The sequence below is a fragment of the Cololabis saira genome, chromosome 19 (assembly GCF_033807715.1).
Source record: "Cololabis saira isolate AMF1-May2022 chromosome 19, fColSai1.1, whole genome shotgun sequence".
Taxonomy (NCBI): Eukaryota; Metazoa; Chordata; class Actinopteri; order Beloniformes; family Belonidae; genus Cololabis; species Cololabis saira.
In genome coordinates, this window is record NC_084605.1 from 1,354,924 (window position 1) to 1,371,653 (window position 16,730).

A 16,730-nucleotide genomic window follows, 5' to 3' on the forward strand; every position below is an offset into this window, starting at 1 on the left:
TATAAACATGTATCATCAGCGTAGTGAATGACATTTACACGTATAAACATGTATCATCAGCGTAGTGAATGACATTTACACGTATAAACATGTATCATCGGCGTAGTGAATGACATTTACACGTATAAACATGTATAATCAGCGTAGTGAATGACATTTACTTATAAACATGTATCATCAGCGTAGTGAATGACATTTACATATAAACATGTATCATCAGCGTAGTGAATGACATTTACACGTATAAACATGTATCATCGGCGTAGTGAATGACATTTACACGTAGAAACATGTATCATCGGCGTAGTGAATGACATTTACACGTATAAACATGTATCATCGGTGTAGTGAATGACATTTACACGTATAAACATGTATCATCAGCGTAGTGAATGACATTTACATATAAACATGTATCATCAGCGTAGTGAATGACATTTACATATAAACATGTATCATCGGCGTAGTGAATGACATTTACATATAAACATGTATCATCAGCGTAGTGAATGACATTTACACGTATAAACATGTATCATCGCGTAGTGAATGACATTTACACGTATAAACGTGTATCATCAGCGTAGTGAATGACATTTACATATAAACATGTATCATCGGCGTAGTGAATGACATTTACATATAAACATGTATCATCGGCGTAGTGAATGACATTTACACGTATTAACATGTATCATCGGCGTAGTGAATGACATTTACACGTATAAACATGTATCATCGGCGTAGTGAATGACATTTACACGTATAAACATGTATCATCGGCGTAGTGAATGACATTTACATATAAACATGTATCATCAGCGTAGTGAATGACATTTACACGTATAAACATGTATCAGCGTAGTGAATGACATTTACACGTATAAACATGTATCAGCGTAGTGAATGACATTTACACGTATAAACATGTATCATCGGCGTAGTGAATGACATTTACGTATAAACATGTATCATCAGCGTAGTGAATGACATTTACACGTATAAACATGTATCAGCGTAGTGAATGACATTTACACGTATAAACATGTATCATCGGCGTAGTGAATGACATTTACACGTAGAAACATGTGTCATCGGCGTAGTGAATGACATTTACACGTATAAACATGTATAATCGGCGTAGTGAATGACATTTACACGTATAAACATGTATCATCGGCGTAGTGAATGACATTTACATATAAACATGTATCATCAGCGTAGTGAATGACATTTACACGTATAAACATGTATCATCAGCGTAGTGAATGACATTTACACGTATAAACATGTATCATCGGCGTAGTGAATGACATTTACACGTATAAACATGTATCATCAGCGTAGTGAATGACATTTACACGTATAAACATGTATCATCAGCGTAGTGAATGACATTTACACGTATAAACATGTATCGTCGGCGTAGTGAATGACATTTACACATATAAACATGTATCATCAGCGTAGTGAATGACATTTACATATAAACATGTATCATCAGCGTAGTGAATGACATTTACACATATAAACATGTATCATCAGCGTAGTGAATGACATTTACATATAAACATGTATCATCAGCGTAGTGAATGACATTTACATATAAACATGTATCGGCGTAGTGAATGACATTTACACGTATAAACATGTATAATCGGCGTAGTGAATGACATTTACACGTATAAACATGTATCATCGGCGTAGTGAATGACATTTACATATAAACATGTATCATCAGCGTAGTGAATGACATTTACACGTATAAACATGTATCATCAGCGTAGTGAATGACATTTACACGTATAAACATGTATCATCGGCGTAGTGAATGACATTTACACGTATAAACATGTATCATCAGCGTAGTGAATGACATTTACACGTATAAACATGTATCGTCGGCGTAGTGAATGACATTTACACATATAAACATGTATCATCAGCGTAGTGAATGACATTTACATATAAACATGTATCATCAGCGTAGTGAATGACATTTACACATATAAACATGTATCATCAGCGTAGTGAATGACATTTACATATAAACATGTATCATCAGCGTAGTGAATGACATTTACACGTATAAACATGTATCATCAGCGTAGTGAATGACATTTACACGTATAAACATGTATCATCAGCGTAGTGAATGACATTTACACGTATAAACATGTATCATCGGCGTAGTGAATGACATTTACACGTATAAACATGTATCATCAGCGTAGTGAATGACATTTACACGTATAAACATGTATCATCAGCGTAGTGAATGACATTTACACGTATAAACATGTATCATCGGCGTAGTGAATGACATTTACACGTATAAACATGTATCATCAGCGTAGTGAATGACATTTACACGTATAAACATGTATCATCAGCGTAGTGAATGACATTTACACGTATAAACATGTATCGTCGGCGTAGTGAATGACATTTACACATATAAACATGTATCATCAGCGTAGTGAATGACATTTACATATAAACATGTATCATCAGCGTAGTGAATGACATTTACACATATAAACATGTATCATCAGCGTAGTGAATGACATTTACATATAAACATGTATCATCAGCGTAGTGAATGACATTTACACGTATAAACATGTATCATCAGCGTAGTGAATGACATTTACACGTATAAACATGTATCATCAGCGTAGTGAATGACATTTACACGTATAAACATGTATCGTCGGCGTAGTGAATGACATTTACACATATAAACATGTATCATCAGCGTAGTGAATGACATTTACATATAAACATGTATCATCAGCGTAGTGAATGACATTTACACATATAAACATGTATCATCAGCGTAGTGAATGACATTTACATATAAACATGTATCATCAGCGTAGTGAATGACATTTACATATAAACATGTATCGGCGTAGTGAATGACATTTACACGTATAAACATGTATAATCGGCGTAGTGAATGACATTTACACGTATAAACATGTATCATCGGCGTAGTGAATGACATTTACATATAAACATGTATCATCAGCGTAGTGAATGACATTTACACGTATAAACATGTATCATCAGCGTAGTGAATGACATTTACACGTATAAACATGTATCATCGGCGTAGTGAATGACATTTACACGTATAAACATGTATCATCAGCGTAGTGAATGACATTTACACGTATAAACATGTATCGTCGGCGTAGTGAATGACATTTACACATATAAACATGTATCATCAGCGTAGTGAATGACATTTACATATAAACATGTATCATCAGCGTAGTGAATGACATTTACACATATAAACATGTATCATCAGCGTAGTGAATGACATTTACATATAAACATGTATCATCAGCGTAGTGAATGACATTTACACGTATAAACATGTATCATCAGCGTAGTGAATGACATTTACACGTATAAACATGTATCATCAGCGTAGTGAATGACATTTACACGTATAAACATGTATCATCGGCGTAGTGAATGACATTTACACGTATAAACATGTATCATCAGCGTAGTGAATGACATTTACACGTATAAACATGTATCATCAGCGTAGTGAATGACATTTACACGTATAAACATGTATCATCGGCGTAGTGAATGACATTTACACGTATAAACATGTATCATCAGCGTAGTGAATGACATTTACACGTATAAACATGTATCATCAGCGTAGTGAATGACATTTACACGTATAAACATGTATCGTCGGCGTAGTGAATGACATTTACACATATAAACATGTATCATCAGCGTAGTGAATGACATTTACATATAAACATGTATCATCAGCGTAGTGAATGACATTTACACATATAAACATGTATCATCAGCGTAGTGAATGACATTTACATATAAACATGTATCATCAGCGTAGTGAATGACATTTACACGTATAAACATGTATCATCAGCGTAGTGAATGACATTTACATATAAACATGTATCATCAGCGTAGTGAATGACATTTACATATAAACATGTATCATCGGCGTAGTGAATGACATTTACACGTATAAACATGTATCATCAGCGTAGTGAATGACATTTACATATAAACATGTATCATCAGCGTAGTGAATGACATTTACACGTATAAACATGTATCATCGGTGTAGTGAATGACATTTACACGTATAAACATGTATCATCGGCGTAGTGAATGATGTTTATAAACATGTATCATCGGCGTAGTGAATGACATTTACACGTATAAACATGTATCATCAGCGTAGTGAATGACTCGTGACTCGTTTGTCTCTCAGGTAAGAAGAGGCGTCTGACCTTCATGGAATGTAACAACGACATCAACACCATGATCGACCTGGCCAAGGTGGCCGACCTGGTGAGTCTAAGCCCCGCCCCTCCCACTAAACCCCGCCCCATAAACCCCGCCCCCTCCGGTCCCTGAGACGCCGTCTGCTCGGTCCTGCAGGTGCTGATGCTGATGGACGCCATCGTCGTCTCATCCCTTCATTAATTAATCCGTTCACCTGCAGGTGCTGATGCTGATCGACGCCAGCTTCATCTGCTGGGTTCTTCATCATCCATTCATCCCTTCATTAATTAATCCGTTCACCTGCAGGTGCTGATGCTGATTGACGCCAGCTTCGGCTTCGAGATGGAGACGTTTGAGTTCCTGAACATCTGCCAGGTCCACGGGTTCCCCCGGATCATGGGGGTTCTGACCCACCTGGACTCTTTCAGGAACAACAAGACCCTGAGGAAGACCAAGAAGAACCTGAAGCACCGGTTCTGGACCGAGGTGTACCAGGTAAGAACCTGAAGCACCGGTTCTGGACCGAGGTGTACCAGGTAACGTGGAGAACCGGTTCTTCTAGAGTTGTTCCTACCCTGGAACCGGTTTGCTTGTAAAATCTGTTTGGAAGTTCCTGCTGAATTTACTTGTCGTGTTTGGAGTCGCCGGAATGCGTGTGAATCAGAATCAGGTTTATTAGGTCAGCTTAGAAAACTGTTTTTGACTTCGGATACACCGGCGGCGACACGATGGTATTGTGCGCCTGTTTTTCCAAAGGTAACACTGAGATAGGGAGGGGGGGGGGGGGCGTTCAAGTTGAGGGAGGTGTGTGTGTTTTTCAGTAAGTGTGTGTGTAGCGATGAGTCCGTGAACTTCGCCCAGAGCTGCTCTCAGCCAATGTCCTTGATGTTATCAGACGGCTCGGTCAGTTCTGAAACAGGTCCACAGATGTTCCTGAGAGGGGAGGGCTAGTGGGGGCAGAGTCACCTTGTTTACATTCCACCAGAGAGATTGTGACCAGGAGCGATCGGCCTGAGACCGCTCTGTCAATGTCAGATTATAGAATCAACAATTATATTGAAAACAGGCAGACTCCAGTAAATTTCCGTCTGCCTTCAGTCTCTGGTTCATCAATGGCGACTCCAAACAGAGGAATTTGTGATCAATTCCCACCAAGCCGAGCTTCCAACTTCTCCAAGGTCTTTTCCATCTTACCAATGAGCTCAAAGACGCCGCCAGCCTGCGATTCTGTTCAAGAATCACATCCAGCTTACGGCTTTGCTCCCCCAGCGTTAAAGTCTGAGTGTTGATCACCTTGCTTGATCCTTCAGCCACGTCGGCAGCTCTGAAAGAGCCAGAACAGCTGTCAACGACTTACGCGTTTGTCGGTAGACCAGGAATCCCCCTCCTCCGATCAAGAGAAATCCTGCTATCATAAATCCAATTATGAAGCATCTTCAACGTCCTCGACAGACAGGATCTTGAGACACAAAGGTTTCCAGTATTTGTAGGAATCCATTGTGCATCCAGCAGTAAATGTCCCATCGGGGCAGGAGGGCTCCCTTACCCCCTGACTTCTGGTTGCAAAAATTTGGTCAATTGTGCTGAGAGACCAGTTAATCAATTCCATGATTGTAGAGTTTGGGAGGAGTGAAAAAGAGAGACTCTGAAGACGAGACAACAAGCTGTAGCAGATAGATAAGGGAGAGAGCAGAAAAAGCGTCCGCCTTCGTTGAGAGCCGGAAGAATGCACCTTGTGTTTGCACCTGACTGCACCTGAACCCTCCTTGTGTCTCACCTGTAGGGGGCTAAGCTCTTCTACCTGTCGGGGATGGTCTACGGCGAGTACCAGACGCAGGAGGTGAAAAACCTCGGCCGCTTCATCTCCGTCATGAAGTTCCGTCCTCTGGTGTGGCAGGGCTCGCACCCTTATGTGCTGGTGGACCGGTGAGTTATAATATATATATAATTAATCTTTATTTAGAGCTTGCACCCCTACGTGCTGGTGGACAGGTAATTATTTAATCTTTATTAATCTTTATTAATCACCCCTACGTGCTGGTGGACCAGTGAGTCGTAACGGTCACTTGTTCCCTACGTGGACCGGTGAGTCGTAACGGTCACTTGTTCCCTACGTGGACCGGTGAGTCGTAACGGTCACTTGTTCCCTACGTGGACCGGTGAGTCGTAACGGTCACTTGTTCCCTACGTGGACCGGTGAGTCGTAACGGTCACTTGTTCCCTAAGTGGACCGGTGAGTCGTAACGGTCACTTGTTCCCTACGTGGACCGGTGAGTCGTAACGGTCACTTGTTCCCTACGTGGACCGGTGAGTCGCGGCGGTCTGTAGGTCTTGACAAGATTTCAGATGAATGTGAGGACGTTAGATGTTGCAGTTCTGATGTGAAACCGGGTCCTGAATCCTCAGTAACTGAACGTCTCTGCAGGATGGAGGATTAATAAAGTTATTTATTTATTATTTGTCTTTAGGATGGAGGACCTGACGGACCCAGAGAAGCTCCGGACGGAACCAAAGTGTGACCGGACGGTTTCCCTGTACGGCTACCTGAGAGGGACAAACCTGAAGAACAAGGGCCAGGTTCATATCCCAGGTACGAGTCCGAGTTAACAAGTCCCAGGTACATCGTAGGTTTCTGCTGCGGGTCAGGACGACCAGACGTCTCCGTTCCTCCGTCCCAACGTCCCTCCGTCTCGTCTGCAGGCGTCGGGGACTTCCAGGTGGCCGACGTGAACTTCCTGCCGGACCCGTGCTCCCTGCCGGACGCTCAGAAGAAGAGAGCTCTGAACGAGAAGGAGCGTCTGCTGTACGCGCCGATGGCCGGCGTGGGCGGGGTCGTGTACGACAAAGACGCCGTTTACATCGACGTCCCGGCCAGCCACGTCCACCAGCAGCAGGTACGACTTTTTTCACGAAATTTTGACTTTTTTTCTCGACATTTCGACTTTTTTTTTCACAACATTTTGAAAATTTTTCTCGACATTTTGACTTTTTTCACAAAAATTTGACTTTTTTCACAAAATTTTGACTTTTTTCACAAAATTTTGACTTTTTTCACAAAATTTTGACTTCTTTTCTCGACATTTTGACTTTTTTTCTCAACATTTCGACTTTTTTTCACAAAATTTTGACTTTTTTTCTCGACATTTCAACTTTTTTCACAAAATTTTGACTTTTTTCACAAAATTTTGACTTTTTTTCTCGACATTTCGACTTTTTTCTCGACATTTTGACTTTTTCTCGACATTTCGACTTTTTTCACAAAATTTTGACTTTTTCTCGACATTTCGACTTTTTTCACAAGATTTGGTCTTTTTTCACAAAATTTTGACTTTTTTTCTCGACATTTCTCCTTTTTTCTCGACATTTTGACTTTTTTCACCATTGCCTAAATCAAATAAATGTGATTTAGGATTTTCGAAGAAAAAAACAATCGGTGCATCACTAGTTTAAGTAACTGAGCTTTGTGGTTCTGGTGCAGGAGGAGGTCCGACCCTCCACCGAGCTCGTCCAGTCTCTCATCGACACTCACGCCACTCTGGACGCCAAGATGGCCGCCAGCAAGGTGTCTCTGTTCAGCGGCTCGGCCTCGCTGGACCCGGCGGACGTCGACCAGCAGACCGGGTGAGAAGCAGTCGGTGTTTGATTGGTTCCTCACCGGAGAGTTCAGGACTCAGGTTATTTCTTGACTTAGAAGCGTTGGGGAAAGGTGCGTCCTTTAGAGGCGTTGGGGAAAGGTGCGTCCATTAGAGGCCTTGGGGAAAGGTGCGTCCTTTAGAGGCGTTGGGGAAAGGTGCGTCCTCGAGAGGCACTGGGGAAAGGTGCGTCCTTTAGAGGCGCTGGGGAAAGGTGCGTCCTTTAGAGGCGTCGGGGAAAGGTGCGTCCTTTAGAGGCGTTGGGGAAAGGTGCGTCCTCGAGAGGCACTGGGGAAAGGTGCTTCCTTTAGAGGCGCTGGGGAAAGGTGCGTCCTTTAGAGGCGTCGGGGAAAGGTGCGTCCTTCAGAGGCGTCGGGGAAAGGTGCGTCCTTTAGAGGCGTTGGGGAAAGCTGCGTCCTTTAGAGGCGTCGGGGAAAGGTGCGTCCTCTAGAGGCGTTGGGGAAAGGTGCGTCCTCTAGAGGCGTTGGGGAAAGGTGCGTCTTCTAGAGGCGTTGGGGAAAGGTGCGTCCTTTAGAGGCGTTGGGGAAAGGTGCGTCCTCGAGAGGCGTCGGGGGAAAGATGCGTCCTTTAGAGGCGTCGGGGAAAGGTGCGTCCTTTAGAGGCGTTGGGGAAAGGTGCGTCCTTTAGAGGCGTCGGGGAAAGGTGCGTCCTTTAGAGGCGTCGGGGAAAGGTGCGTCCTTTAGAGGCGTTGGGGAAAGGTGCGTCCTTTAGAGGCGTTGGGGAAAGGTGCGTCCTTTAGAGGCTTTGGGGAAAGGTGCGTCCTTTAGAGGCTTTGGGGAAAGGTGCGTCCTTTAAAGGCGTTGGGGGAAGGTGCGTCCTTTAGAGGCGTTGGGGAAAGGTGCGTCCTCGAGAGGCGTTGGGGAAAGGTGCGTCCTTTAGAAGCGTTGGGGAAAGGTGCGTCCTTTAGAGGCGTTGGGGAAAGGTGCGTCCTTTAGAGGCGTCGGGGAAAGGTGCGTCCTTTAGAGGCGTTGGGGAAAGGTGCGTCCTTTAGAGGTGGTGGGGAAAGGTGCGTCCTTTAGAGGCGTTGGGGAAAGGTGCGTCCTTTAGAGGCGTTGGGGAAAGGTGCGTCCTTTAGAGGCGTTGGGGAAAGGTGCGTCCTTTAGAGGCGGTGGGGAAAGGTGCGTCCTTTAGAGGCGGTGGGGAAAGGTGCGTCCTTTAGAGGCGTTGGGGAAAGGTGCGTCCTTTAGAGGCGTTGGGGAAAGGTGCGTCCTTTAGAGGCGTTGGGGAAAGGTGCGTCCTTTAGAGGCGTTGGGGAAAGGTGCGTCCTTTAGAGGCGTTGGGGAAAGGTGCGTCCTTTAGAGGCGTTGGGGAAAGGTGCGTCCTTTAGAGGCGGTGGGGAAAGGTGCGTCCTTTAGAGGCGTTGGGGAAAGGTGCGTCCTTTAGAGGCGTTGGGGAAAGGTGTGTCCTTTAGAGGCGTCTGGGAAAGGTGCGTCCTTTAGAGGCGTTGGGGAAAGGTGCGTCCTTTAGAGGCGTTGGGGAAAGGTGCGTCCTCGAGAGGCGTTGGGGAAAGGTGTGTCCTTTAGAGGCGTCGGGGAAAGGTGCGTCCTCTAGAGGCGTCGGGGAAAGGTGTGTCCTTTAGAGGCGTCGGGGAAAGGTGCGTCCTTTAGAGGCGTTGGGGAAAGGTGCGTCCTTTAGAGGCGTCGGGGAAAGGTGCGTCTTTTAGAGGCGTCGGGGAAAGGTGCGTCCTTTAGAGGCGTCGGGGAAAGGTGCGTCCTTTAGAGGCGTCGGGGAAAGGTGCGTCCTTTAGAGGCGTTGGGGAAAGGTGCGTCCTTTAGAGGCGTTGGGGAAAGGTGCGTCCTCGAGAGGCGGTAGGTGAAAGGTGCGTCCTCTAGAGGCGGTGGGGAAAGGTGCGTCCTCTAGAGGTGTCGGGGAAAGGTGCGTCCTCGAGAGGCGTCGGGGAAAGGTGCGTCCTTTAGAGGCGTCGGGGAAAGGTGCGTCCTCGAGAGGCGTTGGGGAAAGGTGTGTCCTTTAGAGGCGTCGGGGAAAGGTGCGTCCTTTAGAGGCTTTGGGGAAAGGTGCGTCCTTTAGAGGCTTTGGGGAAAGGTGCGTCCTTTAGAGGCGTTGGGGAAAGGTGCGTCCTTTAGAGGCGTTGGGGAAAGGTGCGTCCTCGAGAGGCGTTGGGGAAAGGTGCGTCCTTTAGAAGCGTTGGGGAAAGGTGCGTCCTTTAGAGGCGTTGGGGAAAGGTGCGTCCTTTAGAGGCGTCGGGGAAAGGTGCGTCCTTTAGAGGCGTTGGGGAAAGGTGCGTCCTCGAGAGGCGTTGGGGAAAGGTGCGTCCTCTAGAGCAGGGGTTCCCAACCTTTTTTGTGCCAAGGACCAGCAGAAGTATAAACAAAAAGCTCAGGGACCGGTTGACAATTTATGTCAATTTTAATAAACATTTTAGAAAAAAACAATGCATTTTAAAATGCAGGCTATCATCAGCGACGTTAGCTGATGTTGTGGCCTTTAAAACTTGCTTCTGCAAATGTAACTCACGTTTTTTCCTTCCACTGGTTTGTCTTTGAGAGAAGGATGTTTTGTATTTAAGTTTCTTTGAAGCTTGGATGGCTTCTTTTGCTTCGTTGGCGAGCGTTTCTCCACATAAAATACAAAGTGTGTTTGGCGCCTCCAAATCGCCCGTTGCAACAAATCCGTATTTTATATACATAATGTCGTACTTGCGATTAAAGCTTTTGCTTTTCTTTTTGGTAGGATTTTCCACTTGTTCATCACTATTTCTTTTACTCGAACAACTAGTAAAGAAACGGCTCATGGAGGTTTGCTGAGGTCCGCTCATCTCTGCAGCAGACTGAACCTAACCTGCATACAGCACCTGTGCATGGCGCTGTTCAGTCCGGTCAGGTACCAGAACTTATTGTCCGCCAAGCCATGACAGGGCTGCCACTCAAAGAAACACATTTCGACAAGTTTTGGATGAAATTATATGACAAAAAAATGCAAAAATTGTTTTCTTAAATTTAGTATGAGGTTGCTTTATTTGTGTGGCAAATGATAATAAACACGAGAAAGATGGGTACTTCAATGAAAAATAGATATTTTATTCAACTTTGCTGCTGTCATTCATGCAGGGAGACACCTAAAACATGCTGGATAGGTCTTTCCAGGACCGGAGTTGGAGACCCCTGTATTATGCTCTTATTTATTCATGTAATAATATACAGGTGGAGGTCGGAAAATGTGAATATATTGCAAAACTTCATTCGTAAGTTCAACTTAAGGTGAAAACAAATATTATTTCCCACTACATGCAAAGTGAGATATTTCAAGCCTTTGTTATAATTTTGGTGATTATGGCTCACAGTTTATGAAACCCCAAATAAAAAATCTCAAAAAATTTGAATATATTATGAAATCATTAAACAATTCAATCATCAAAATTATAACAAATAAAGGATTAACACATATTGCTTTGCCTGTAATGAGACTATGTACTGTAATGTACATGTATTACGTGGTCTGATAACCATATCCCGACGAATATTTAATTCTCTGCGCATTAATTCTGCACCTTCATCAATTGTGTCTTCATCAAAAGGACATGCCGTGTTCGTGACAATGGACTTCTAAAATACTGACTCTGTTTTTAATGACAGACGGCAGAACTTCGCCAAAACTCGCCTGCTGACTGAATGAATGAGGAAATCAAATGTGCGTGCGGCTCTGAAAGAGGCGGAGACGCAGAGAAACTCGAGGTTCATTGATATAAACCTGGTCCAGGTTAGGTTCAGAGAGTCTGTTACTACGGTAACTGACCGAGAGCTTAAGTTACCTCTCTTTGTGAAACAGGCTAGAGTTACCTCTCTTTCTCTGGTTTGAGTTACCTCCCTTTGTGAAACGGAAAACTCAGTTTCCCTCATTTCAGGGTTAACAGACTCCGAGTTTTCACTAAACCTGCTTTGTGAAACGGACCCCTGCTCATCATTGATCAGCATCTGCAGTATTGATCAGTGAGCGAAGTCGTCTGGTGCGGGGAGACGCAAAAAAGAGAAAAAAAACAAAAAAAAGCTGCGCTGACACGCGGCTCTGGGCAGAGATTGTATGAGGGGAAGTGAAGTGAGATGCCTCACTCCATTGGGAAAAAACCGTCTGGTGACAATTGCCGACAATTTTGATTATCGCTTTTTGTCGACAACGTCGTTGCAGCCCTAATTATGATCGGAACACAAGCCATTCCACGGCCCAGTAGTAACGGCTCTACGGACCGGTACCGGTCCGGGGACCGGGGGTTGGGAATCACGGCTCTAGAGGCGTCGGGGAAAGGTGCGTCCTCGAGAGGTGGTGGGGAAAGGTGCGTCCTTTAGAGGCGTTGGGGAAAGGTGCGTCCTTTAGAGGCGTTGGGGAAAGGTGCGTCCTCGAGAGGCGGTGGGGAAAGGTGCGTCCTCTAGAGGCGGTGGGGAAAGGTGCGTCCTCTAGAGGCGTCGGGGAAAGGTGCGTCCTCGAGAGGCGTCGGGGAAAGGTGCGTCCTTTAGAGGCGTCGGGGAAAGGTGCGTCCTCGAGAGGCGTTGGGGAAAGGTGCGTCCTTTAGAGGCGTTGGGGAAAGGTGCGTCCTTTAGAGGCTTTGGGGAAAGGTGCGTCCTTTAGAGGCGTTGGGGAAAGGTGCGTCCTTTAGAGGCGTTGGGGAAAGTTGCGTCCTCGAGAGGTGGTGGGGAAAGGTGCGTCCTTTAGAGGCGTTGGGGAAAGGTGCGTCCTTTAGAGGCGTTGGGGAAAGGTGCGTCCTCGAGAGGCGGTGGGGAAAGGTGCGTCCTCTAGAGGCGGTGGGGAAAGGTGCGTCCTCTAGAGGCGTCGGGGAAAGGTGCGTCCTCGAGAGGCGTCGGGGAAAGGTGCGTCCTTTAGAGGCGTCGGGGAAAGGTGCGTCCTCGAGAGGCGTTGGGGAAAGGTGCGTCCTTTAGAGGCTTTGGGGAAAGGTGCGTCCTTTAGAGGCTTTGGGGAAAGGTGCGTCCTTTAGAGGCGTTGGGGAAAGGTGCGTCCTCGAGAGGCGTTGGGGAAAGGTGCGTCCTTTAGAAGCGTTGGGGAAAGGTGCGTCCTTTAGAGGCGTTGGGGAAAGGTGCGTCCTTTAGAGGCGTCGGGGAAAGGTGCGTCCTTTAGAGGCGTTGGGGAAAGGTGCGTCCTCGAGAGGCGTTGGGGAAAGGTGCGTCCTCTAGAGGCGTCGGGGAAAGGTGCGTCCTCGAGAGGTGGTGGGGAAAGGTGCGTCCTTTAGAGGCGTTGGGGAAAGGTGCGTCCTTTAGAGGCGTTGGGGAAAGGTGCGTCCTCGAGAGGCGGTGGGGAAAGGTGCGTCCTCTAGAGGCGGTGGGGAAAGGTGCGTCCTCGAGAGGCGTCGGGGAAAGGTGCGTCCTTTAGAGGCGTCGGGGAAAGGTGCGTCCTCGAGAGGCGTTGGGGAAAGGTGCGTCCTTTAGAGGCGTCGGGGAAAGGTGCGTCCTCTAGAGGCGTCGGGGAAAGGTGTGTCCTTTAGAGGCGTCGGGGAAAGGTGCGTCCTTTAGAGGCGTTGGGGAAAGGTGCGTCCTTTAGAGGCGTCGGGGAAAGGTGCGTCCTTTAGAGGCGTTGGGGAAAGGTCCGTCCTCGAGAGGCGTTGGGGAAAGGTGCGTCCTTTAGAAGCGTTGGGGAAAGGTGCGTCCTTTAGAGGCGTTGGGGAAAGGTGCGTCCTTTAGAGGCGTTGGGGAAAGGTGCGTCCTTTAGAGGCGTTGGGGAAAGGTGCGTCCTTTAGAGGCGTTGGGGAAAGGTGCGTCCTTTAGAGGCGTCGGGGAAAGGTGCGTCCTTTAGAGGCGTCGGGGAAAGGTGCGTCCTTTAGAGGCGTCGGGGAAAGGTGCGTCCTTTAGAGGCGTTGGGGAAAGGTGCATTCTTTAGAGGCGTTGGGGAAAGGTGCGTCCTTTAGAGGCGTCGGGGAAAGGTGCGTCCTTTAGAGGCGTCGGGGAAAGGTGCGTCCTTTAGAGGCGTCGGGGAAAGGTGCGTCTTCTAGAGGCGTTGGGGAAAGGTGCGTCCTTTAGAGGCGTTGGGGAAAGGTGCGTCCTTTAGAGGCGTTGGGGAAAAGTGCGTCCTTTAGAGGCGTCGGGGAAAGGTGCATCTTTGGTTGAAATTTTGAGAAAAAAGTCGAGAAAAAAGTCAAAATTTTGAGAAAAGTCGAGAAATAAGTCAAAATTTTGAGAAAAGTCGAGAAATAAGTCAAAATTTTGAGCAAAGTCGAGAAATAAGTCAAAATTTTGAGAAAAAAGTTGAAATTTTTAGAAAAAAGGCGAGGAAAAAAAGTGGAAATTTTGAGAAAAAAGTCGAAATTTTGAGAAAAAGGTTGAAAAAAAAGTCGAAATGTCGAGAAAAAAGTCAAAATTTTGAGAAAAAGCTAAATTTTGATAAAATAGTCAAAAGTTTGAGAAAAATGTCAAAATGTCAAAAGAATCGTTAAAATTTTGAGAAAAAAGTTGAGAAAAAAGTCGGTGGATCTGAAGGTTCTAATCCCTCTCGGTTCTGGTTTGTGTTCCAGAGAACTGGACGGACGTCGGGAGGAACTGGTTTTTGATCCCAACACCAACCGAGAGAGAAGGAAGGTGGTGTTCGCCGAGGAAGAGGAGGATGAAGGCAGTGATGAAGATGACGAAGGCAGTGAGGAAGAGGAAGACGACGGAGAGGAAGAGGAGGACGACAGGGAGGATCACGACAGTGACGCGGCTGACGAGGAAGAGGACGAGGACTTGTCAGCGTTTCTCTCAAAGACGAGAGCTGAGTGTGAAAAGACGACACCAGCGAAGAAGAAACAGAAGCTGCAGCAGAACGACGCCGTCGCTGAGATTCCAGCCTTCGCCGACAGCGAGGACGATCTGGAAAAGAGTGAAGAGGAAGAGGAGGAGGAGGAGGCGGAGGAAGGAGACTCTGGAAACAGTTCTGAAGACGAGGAAGAGAGTGGAGAAGAAGAAGAAGAAGAAGAAGAGATGGAGGAACCACAACAAAAGGAGAGTGAAGAAGAAGAAGAGCAGGGTGAGTCTTCAAATCCTTCCGGTTCCTGAGTGTCGAGCGGTTTGACTTTCACTTTTGACCTAAATGTTGATATTGATGTTTTTCCTAACACTCCTGGTTGGAACTAGCGATGACCCGATACCATTTTTTTAGAGTACGAGTATTTTAATTTGTGTACTTGCCGATACAGAGTACAGATACAATACTTCTACCACAAAAACAACTAGGCTAAAAATTAATAATGCAATGAATTGGAAGACAGGTTTGATTTGCAACAGATTAATTCAATAAAATTAAATAAAATGAGTAGAATAACTATACAAACCGCAGCTCAACGTCTCCCCCTAGAGTCACTAATCAGTAACAACAACAAGGAAGTATCGGTGCTGGTATCGGAGGATTTTTGCGAGTACGAGTTTATGAGAGCAGTATCGATACCGATACCAGTATCGGTATCTGGGCATCCCTAATCTAAAGGAAACGCCTGCTAATCTCAGGTTTCGTTGCTCGTTTGGAACAAATCCGAGGAAACCCGAAAACTCCTGATTGGTTGCCGGGAACCAGAGTGTTGCCATGGTGACGGTTCCGGCTCACCCTCACTTCCTGTCTCACCCTTACTTCCTGTCTCTCCCTTACTTCCTGTCTCTCCCTCACTTCCTGTCTCTCCCTCACTTCCTGTCTCTCCCTTACTTCCTGTCTCTCCCTTACTTCCTGTCTCTCCCTCACTTCCTGTCTCTCCCTCACTTCCTGTCTCTCCCTTACTTCCTGTCTCTCCCTCACTTCCTGTCTCTCCCTTACTTCCTGTCTCTCCCTCACTTCCTGTCCCACCCTCACTTCCTGTCTCACCCTCACTTCCTGTCCCACCCTCACTTCCTGTCTCTCCCTTACTTCCTGTCTCTCCCTCACTTCCTGTCTCTCCCTCACTTCCTGTCTCTCCCTTACTTCCTGTCTCTCCCTCACTTCCTGTCTCTCCCTTACTTCCTGTCTCTCCCTCACTTCCTGTCCCACCCTCACTTCCTGTCTCACCCTCACTTCCTGTCTCTCCCTCACTTCCTGTCTCCGCAGGACTTCTCCGGTGGAAGGACGGGCTCCAACAAAAGGCCCAGGACGTGTTTCTACGGCAACAGGAGGCCACGCCCAACCTGAAGAAACTGGTCTACGGTTCCGTTTCCAGCACCCAGCAGGAGGAAGAGGAGGATGAGGAAGAGCTGGGCGGGCTGTTCCGGGTCAGCCGGCCCCAGAAGACCCGGATCCTCCAGACCAACGGACTGGACTGTTCCAGGTTCCTCAACGAGGGGGGACGGGACTGGGACCTGGAGGAGGTAGGAACCTGGACCTGGAACTGGTCCTCAGGGACCTGAACCTGGACCTGAACCTGGTCCTAGACCAGGTTCAGGTCCAGGTTCCCCACCGAGGGGGGACGGGACTGGGACCTGGAGGAGGTAGGAACCTGGACCTGGATCTGGTCCTAGACCAGGTTCAGGTCCAGGTTCCCCACCGAGGGGGGACGGGACTGGGACCTGGAGGAGGTAGGAACCTGGAGTTGAAAGTCGAATTTTGAGAAAAAGAGTCGGAATTTTGAGAGAAGAGTCGGAATTTTGAGAGAAGAGTCGGAATTTTGAGAGAAGAGTCGGAATGTTGAGAGAAGAGTCGGAATGTTGAGAGAAGAGTCGGAATGTTGAGAGAAGAGTCGGAATGTTGAGAGAAGAGTCGGAATGTTGAGAGAAGAGTCGGAATGTTGAGAGAAGAGTCGGAATGTTGAGAGAAGAGTCGGAATGTTGAGAGAAGAGTCGGAATGTTGAGAGAAGAGTCGGAATGTTGAGAGAAGAGTCGGAATGTTGA

At 46.5% G+C, this 16,730-nt stretch overlaps 1 protein-coding gene across 1 annotated transcript in view; it reads left to right on the forward strand.

Annotated features, from left to right (window-relative positions):
- LOC133419852 (ribosome biogenesis protein BMS1 homolog) overlaps positions 1-16,730 on the forward strand; it is a 49,223-nt gene that overhangs the window by 16,534 nt on the left and 15,959 nt on the right. The window contains exons 3-10 of the mRNA XM_061709314.1: positions 4,280-4,359; positions 4,600-4,788; positions 6,077-6,219; positions 6,762-6,883; positions 6,994-7,187; positions 7,772-7,914; positions 14,419-14,909; positions 15,954-16,210. Coding sequence (XP_061565298.1) covers positions 4,280-4,359; positions 4,600-4,788; positions 6,077-6,219; positions 6,762-6,883; positions 6,994-7,187; positions 7,772-7,914; positions 14,419-14,909; positions 15,954-16,210 — 1,619 coding nt within the window. The remainder of the gene's footprint in view (positions 1-4,279; positions 4,360-4,599; positions 4,789-6,076; positions 6,220-6,761; positions 6,884-6,993; positions 7,188-7,771; positions 7,915-14,418; positions 14,910-15,953; positions 16,211-16,730) is intronic.